At 36.0% G+C, this 7367-nt stretch overlaps 1 protein-coding gene across 4 annotated transcripts in view; it reads right to left on the reverse strand.

Moving 5' to 3' along the window:
• LOC108739190 (neuroglobin-like) overlaps window positions 1–7367 on the reverse strand; it is a 219567-nt gene that overhangs the window by 90494 nt on the left and 121706 nt on the right. For 2 of the 4 annotated variants that reach the window (XM_025973666.1, XM_025973663.1), the window contains 2 exons: window positions 5067–5072; window positions 4768–4988 (listed from right to left, as the gene is read on the reverse strand). In XM_025973666.1, coding sequence (XP_025829451.1) covers window positions 4768–4964 — 197 coding nt within the window. In that variant the 5' untranslated portion in view covers window positions 4965–4988; window positions 5067–5072. Of the gene's footprint in view, window positions 1–4767; window positions 5073–7367 lie in introns of all 4 variants that reach the window. The other 2 variants (XM_025973662.1, XM_025973661.1) reach the window with 1 other exon arrangement.

Below are 7367 nucleotides of genomic sequence, written 5' to 3' on the forward strand. Positions count from 1 at the left end.
CGTGCTGTCAAACCTACACTAGCAAGGAGATCGGGCTGAAACTATAGCTACAAGCTATCCAAGGATGGTACTATAGAATGTCACCTCAAGGTAGGCCTAGTGGCGTCATCTCTTGGTTAGGCCGGAAACTTATCAATCCACCCTCGTACGCTAGCAGTTCCTCTTTTAAAACATTACCCTGTAGTTTCCTGTTTTAAACAGAGAATATATGTAATTATCTCGAAATAATCTGTCCTTTTAACTATACTGTGATTAACTGAAAATTATCAATTGTATCCCACGCGTATTAATACAGCATATAAGGTAATTTGTTGGCAAAAAAATGCTAATACTGTTCATCAGAATACATAATAACCGGCGAGCTACCGCCAAATGATTAGAATAGGTCTTTGACTGTCCAATTTCTATTACTCGATTATAATTTGCATTACGATCTCACCAATGTTGGCAGTAATTCGACTTAATCGGCCATCAAATTCATATTTGTGGTATAAAGCCAATTCAGAAACTCGGAATATGAGCATCTATTGTTACAAGATTATTGAGCAACTTCTGTCCAAGTGAGAGAGAGGCAACAGGTACAGGACACGTGATAGAATCATTCAAAACTAATAAGTTGTATCAAACTAGGATTCCGTGGGTGTTATTTGCAGTAATTTTCAGGATTATGAACTTTCATGGAGTCAATTTATCTGCTGCTGACGTTTCGTCCTTAAACGCAAGGAACGTCTTCGGGGCACTTTTAATGCCGTTAAATTTAATCCTTAATTTTTTAAAACTACTACAAGGAGGAGAACTGGAATCTAATTTAATCTGGTCTGTTTCTTCGGAAAAATCCGTACATTTCCACAATTATATATGTACCAGGTGCACAAGCTTAAATTCGCTGTTTGCTCAGTGAGTATATCAAGCTGATATGTATATGCCACATTTTTTTTATGAGTACGACATCTGTCAACAATAGTCAGTTCACATCATCATCAATTTCATAGAAAAACATACTTTTCGTTTTCAGTAATCATGTCTAGTTTTGTCCCAGAAAAAAGCATTTGCGGGAAGCTCTACTTTTCTGCTTCAATTTGAAGAAATCTGCCGCTGAATCGCATCTAATGCTTGTGGAGGCCTACGGTGACAATGCATTACCAGAAACAACGTACCGGGATTGGTTTTGTCAATTCAAAAATGGTAATTTCGATTTGAGCGACAAGGAGCGTGAAAATCGGCCCAGAAAATTTGAGGACCACGAATTGAAGGCTCTTTTGGACAAGGACGATAAGTGTTTCTCAACAAGCTATTTCCATGCGTCTACATGCTATGGGTAAGGTTCAAAGGCTCGGAAAATGGGTGCCGCATGAATTGAACGATAGGCAGATGGAACGACACCAAAACACATGCGAAATCTTACTTGCCAGATACAAGATAAAGATGTTTTTGAATCGGATTGTGACTGGCGATGAAAAGTGGATATATTTTCAGAATCCTAAACCAAAACAATCGTGGGTTAATCTCGGCCAACCATCAACATCGTTCCTAAGACCAAATACGCTTCGGACCGAAGACGATGCTGTGCGTTTGGTGGGATCAGCGGGGTATCATCTATTATGAACTGTTGAAACCTCGTGAAACTGTTGATGCCCACCGTTACCACCAACAACTGATCAAATTGCACCGTGCTCTGCGTAAAAAAAGGTCCGAATATGAGCAAAGACATGAAAAGCTGATTCTCCTCCATAACAGTGCTCCGTCCCACACGTCAAAAAAAGTCCAAAACTATTTAGAAACGCTTAACTGGGGGGTGCTACCCCACTCCGCTTATTCACCAGACCTGGCCCCTTCCCACTATCATTTGTTTGCCTAGATAGGTCACTCGCTCGCTGAGCAGCACTTCGATTCATACGGCGACGTCCGAAAATGGCTTGATGAGTGGTTTGTCTCAAAAGAAGAAAAATTTTTTTGTCGTGGAATCCACAAATTACCCGAAAGATGGAAGAAATGTATCGAAGGCACTGGACAGTATTTTGAATAAATTTGATTTTTCTTTTTATAAAAAAAGGTGCTTTTCATAAAAAAAAAACAGCGGATTTAAGCTTGTATACCTGGTAGTACGTCAAGTAATTAACGAAGAAGACTAGAGGTTGGAGTAGGTAAATAGAAACTACAGTCGCTGCGCAGTAAGGCAGTGTGAACTCGATTCGACGCGCACGTTTACGATTTTGTTTACGATTTGTGCTTGACAACTTACAATAGGTATTTTCTTTTGCCTTTGTTACTGCGATTTGCCCATGCGTGTTTTGCAAAAGTCAATCGGGATGTTCGTATTATTATTTTTCGCAAATGTGCTATGTGCGACTAGAATTACAGTAAAAAAAGGCAATCGAACACATCTCTACCGGAATAGATGCGCAGTCACACATTGCGTTGCGACTCTTGTGCTTTCTATACTTTTTTATTCATGACGCCTTACGTTAAGTTTTTGCTTCTATCTCTAATTTTATTGGATAGTAATTAAAACGATAACGTTAAAGATTAGTATAGTCGGCGCAGCCTGAAGCGTGAAGGAAAGTCCTGGTGAATTCTTCTCCGAGCATTGTTGGTGAATGTCACAAGAATGTTATCAAATTTGGTCCGAAAATATTTACATAAGGTCAAGTAACTTTTACAGTTTATTAAAGGTCATGTTACACGGCGCGTGGAGCGACAATTCACGCATTATTACTCCACGTGAAGATTGTTAATTCACGCTCGTTGTAAAGGGGTCGGCGTAGACTGAAGCGTGAAGGAAAGTCCTGGAGAATTAGAAAATACCACAAATGGCGCGGTAAACGCCATCTGTAGTACGATGCTACATTTTAGGATTACGTATGGCCCAACAAAGTCCATCTAAATATATGGATATCTGAAACGAATCCCGGCGTAGCTAATCTCAACGTGATAGGCACGTTACCATAATCGAATAAAATAATTCGAAGTGGTCTGTATTCTGTAGAAACTGCCAGACGCAGATCGCGATTTAGATCTTTTGGACTTCGAATTATTTTATCCTGGAGAATTTTTTTCCGAGCATGAATATCAGAAAAATATTATCAAACCTGGTTCGAAAGTATTTACATAAGTTCAAGTGACTTATACAATTAATTAAAGTTCATGTTACACGGTGCGTGGAGTGGCAATTCACGCGCAGTGTGTATGTCTATACTCAAACCCATTAGTACTCCACGCGGAGATTGTCGATCCACACACACACAAAAGTCGCAGGGATCATAAATCATCCAGCGAACAGACTGCGAAATAAAGAAGAACTTACGGGAAGTTACCGGAAACGTTTAGGAACATTTCATAACAATATCTAGGAGTTAGTGGCCAATATCCGACAACATATAAGTCGATAATATACGTTGATATAAATAGTGCGCGAATGAGAGATTAAATGGTGGTATAAATAAAAGACTATTATATAAGGTATTTTTATGTGTAAATTTCTCATAATGTATTCAAGACATTGTTTAAATAACTACGTACTTGAATATTCGTTACAGTACGGCATAAAAAAGGTCGCTAAATATCCAAAATTAAAGATGGTAGTACATATAAAGTAGCTCGAATAATTGCATTTATTTTATCATGCTAAAAGACCAAACAGGATGTAGTCACGCAAATTTTTGTAATAATGAAGTAAATGGGTTGTTTCTCCAGAACAANGACTGCTTCCTTTTACGGCTCTAGGATAGAAGCGTAGTATTCTGCGATTATGAAGACACATGATCGTTAAGGTATACCTGCATTTATTGCACGAAAATGTAAAACTTTAAATATCAATTTATGAAAGGAAAAACTCTAATCCGAAATGTAAACTGTAAATACTTCAAATATATGATTCTAATTTGCGTCATGACAATTTACCATAACATAATATCCTACCGTGTATATAAAAAATACTTCGATATGTTTTCGAAAGAAATTCTACATGACTTAATTTTACTATTTAATTTATTATTTTGAATTCAATGGTTCTATCTAACACTTCTTCTTCTTAAGTTATTCTGATGCCAATAATAATTTTCAATAAAAGAGAACATACATGAATATAAACTTTAGTCTCTAGCTATTCTGTAAGAGTACGTAATAAATAAGTAAAACACTAAATAATAACTACAACAATGAAAGTGTATTTACAAAAATTGAAAGACGGATTGTAGAAGACGCAAATTGATTAGACTTGAAGACATAAAAGCTTGATAGGATTGACGTGTGGGAATTTTAGAATAATATTTGTAGGGTTGAATACATATTAAGGTGAATTAATTTTTACCACAACAGATAATGTCAAATTAATGAGAAAAGATTGTTGCTGCTGTCTCGTCCTCGCCGGGAATCGAACCCAAGTCCCTGGCGCTTTACACATCATTGCTCTATCACTAAACTACGAGAGGTGACAGTCACTGTAGCTGCTGAGCTGTAGAGCAATAATACGTAAAGCCATGGACTTGGGTTCTATTCCCGGCGAATACGTCACAGCAGCAACAATTTTTCCTCATTAATTTAACGTTATTTATAATTTATACCTGAAAATTATGGATAACTATTCTTATATAAATAGCTATTTGTTCACTCGTGTGGTATCATCCGCTACACCACAGCCTACAAAATTATAATTCTTTAAAAAAAGAGAAGGTGAAAGTAACTTGTGTTGGAAGACCAATTTCAAAATTTCTTAGGTACGTTTATTAATTGTGAATATAATTGCATTGTTTCTATGTTTTCACTTACTTGATAAACATATTTATCCCTGTTTGTTCCATCGCTCTGCTTATTCCTTTCCATGAGGCCATCATGCTGTACTTTTGTTTAGCTGTAAGAGGAAGACGGGGATCGGCAGGTGCCGCAACAGGTGGTGGTTCCTGTAAGGCATCCTTGTTCTTTCCTCCAGACTTACTGCCGGAATTCTTTGCTAAACTGCAGCCCATTCCACACCAAATCGTGTAATCACCCTGATGTTATAATAAATCCATATTTGGTAAATATCTTGTCGAAACTTTTAAAGAGTACTCGTCATCGTTACTACTTACGAAGGCCTGCAAGAGAAAGAAATAGAACATAAACGTCAATACAAAGATATTTCTGTGAAATAAAAATTAACTAATCAATTAATTTATTAATAAAANATAACATATGTAGGTGCCTAAGTACTTATGTTCAAACCAATATAAGTATTTTATAGAAATGCAAAGGTATTTAGAATGAAGCAAATGGCAAAAATGTCAATTTTGATTAGTCCTTCAGACTTATAGCATTCAAACTAACGCTAAAAATAAAGTTAACTTAGCAACTACTGTACTAGTTAAAATAAATATTGTAGCGACCACGAGCGCGATTGTGTGCGATCGGGCATACATGTGTGCGATCGGGCATACATGTGTGTGAGAGGCTTATCGATTCGCCGCGGCCGCCTTTCTTCATGTGCGCCGTATCTGTAAACGTTATCATTAATTATCTTTATCTTTCCAAATTTATTTTTTACATATACAATACAGTTACCTATATTATTATAGTAGTTTTTTTTGAAATAAGTGGCAAGAAAATTAAGTAAGTGTTGGGTGGTTTGAAAGTTCAAAAGAAAAAGGTATTTGAAAACACAGGCAAGGTCCAGTCCGGCCCTGGTAGGATCATGTAGAAAAATGCGACATTGCAGCGTCGCATTAAATCAGCTGCTACTTAACAGTATCCGTTCTGTATTTTTTTTATTTTTGTACTCATGTATTGTTTGTTATTTGTTAGATAAGATTAAGTGTTATTGGCGATGTTTATGTTTACAACCGGCTTAGAGCAGTTCTCTGTTCTTTTAACGTTATGGGTTTGTATTACGTATGAATATAGGCAGTTAAGGTGTCAGTGTCATAGGTGCAAAATAGTGCATATTATCACTGATGAATAAAGTAATTATTTATTAAATTGTAAACGCAAGGGTCGTCTAAGTATTATTCTGTGTAATAAAGCTGTTGTTATTTACTGTATTAGTCGCTCCACAACGGTCACTATTTACATTTATCATCGATATGTTGTCAATTCACGGTCAGGGCTGGCTTCAGATTGTAACTTTGTCTGGTTTTCTTACAAATTCGTTTGTCCCTGAACAACGTTACTTTACTCACCATGCGATTCCTTATTGCATCTAGTTAACACCTTCCAAAGCTTGCCACTTATTTCAGAAACACCCTGTATAGACTTTTGTTTGCTTTTGATAACTTTGCATATTTCACTTTTCAAAGTTTTTTATCATTATAATAAAATAAAAATTACGATTAATAATATCGATTGACTGTACGAATCGTAGACATTTTTACCACATCTTAGTTGTAAATTTCGACGCCAGATAGAGTAGTATATATGGAGGGCCCAATAGATCTACATTTTATAAAAAGTCGGAAATATTTTTATTGGTTTCAGAAATAAAAAGCGAAAATGTGTCCAGTTTTCCTACTGATTTTCTCAGAAATCATGCAATCCAATTTCACTCAATTTCTTGCCAAATTTCATTTGAATGCATATATTTTCGACTTCTTCATGCCACTTGCTGAAAGCGAAGGAAAAATAAATGGGTAGGTAAACATACTTTAACGAACTTCAAAATGTCGTAAAAACTTTCAGCCTGAAGGAACGCAGGCCAAGCAAATATTAGGATAAGGCGACGGTTTTTATAATCGAATTCATCATTAGGGTGGCGTTACGTTTTGTTTGAAAACTGGTAATTTTGAGAATTTTTTCATTATATTCCTAGATACGTAGAATTTATGAAATAGGCACAAAAACCAATGACATACCGTTGTGTTCATTGGACTACATGTTCGGAGTGTCTAGACTTCCCTGCTCCTTCACCAAAATTTTAAGTAAATTATGCTTTCGCCAGAGGAGAAAAATTATGGTATTTTGTATATTTTGAAAAATATAAAAAGAAGTCATTTATCTAGTATGTGATATAAAACAAACCGATTACTCTAGCAACGAGTACTGTTACATAATATCCATAAATTCATATTCAGGTCACTGTTACAAAATTAGTACATCTAAAGTGATTATTTAAAACTGCAAGCTAACACCTACTTACATACGGTGTTAGTAGTTTAATTAGCAACCGTTTGAAAAGCGAAATCAACGATTATAATAATGACAGTAAAGTCAAGAAGTCGGTAGTCGCGAGTCGAACACAAGATCACAATGATGCAGGGTGGTGAGACGGTTTACCGTCTTCATTCACCCTGTCAGTTCTCTGCCGTTTCTATGTTCCCCAATTATCTAATAAGGTGGGATAAGATTATTATATTATTAAATTATTAAATAGTTAAAATGTTGACAAGTTATTCTAAATTATA

Source organism: Agrilus planipennis, unplaced genomic scaffold (genome assembly GCF_000699045.2).
Source record: "Agrilus planipennis isolate EAB-ADULT unplaced genomic scaffold, Apla_2.0 scaffold58, whole genome shotgun sequence".
NCBI lineage: Eukaryota > Metazoa > Arthropoda > Insecta > Coleoptera > Buprestidae > Agrilus > Agrilus planipennis.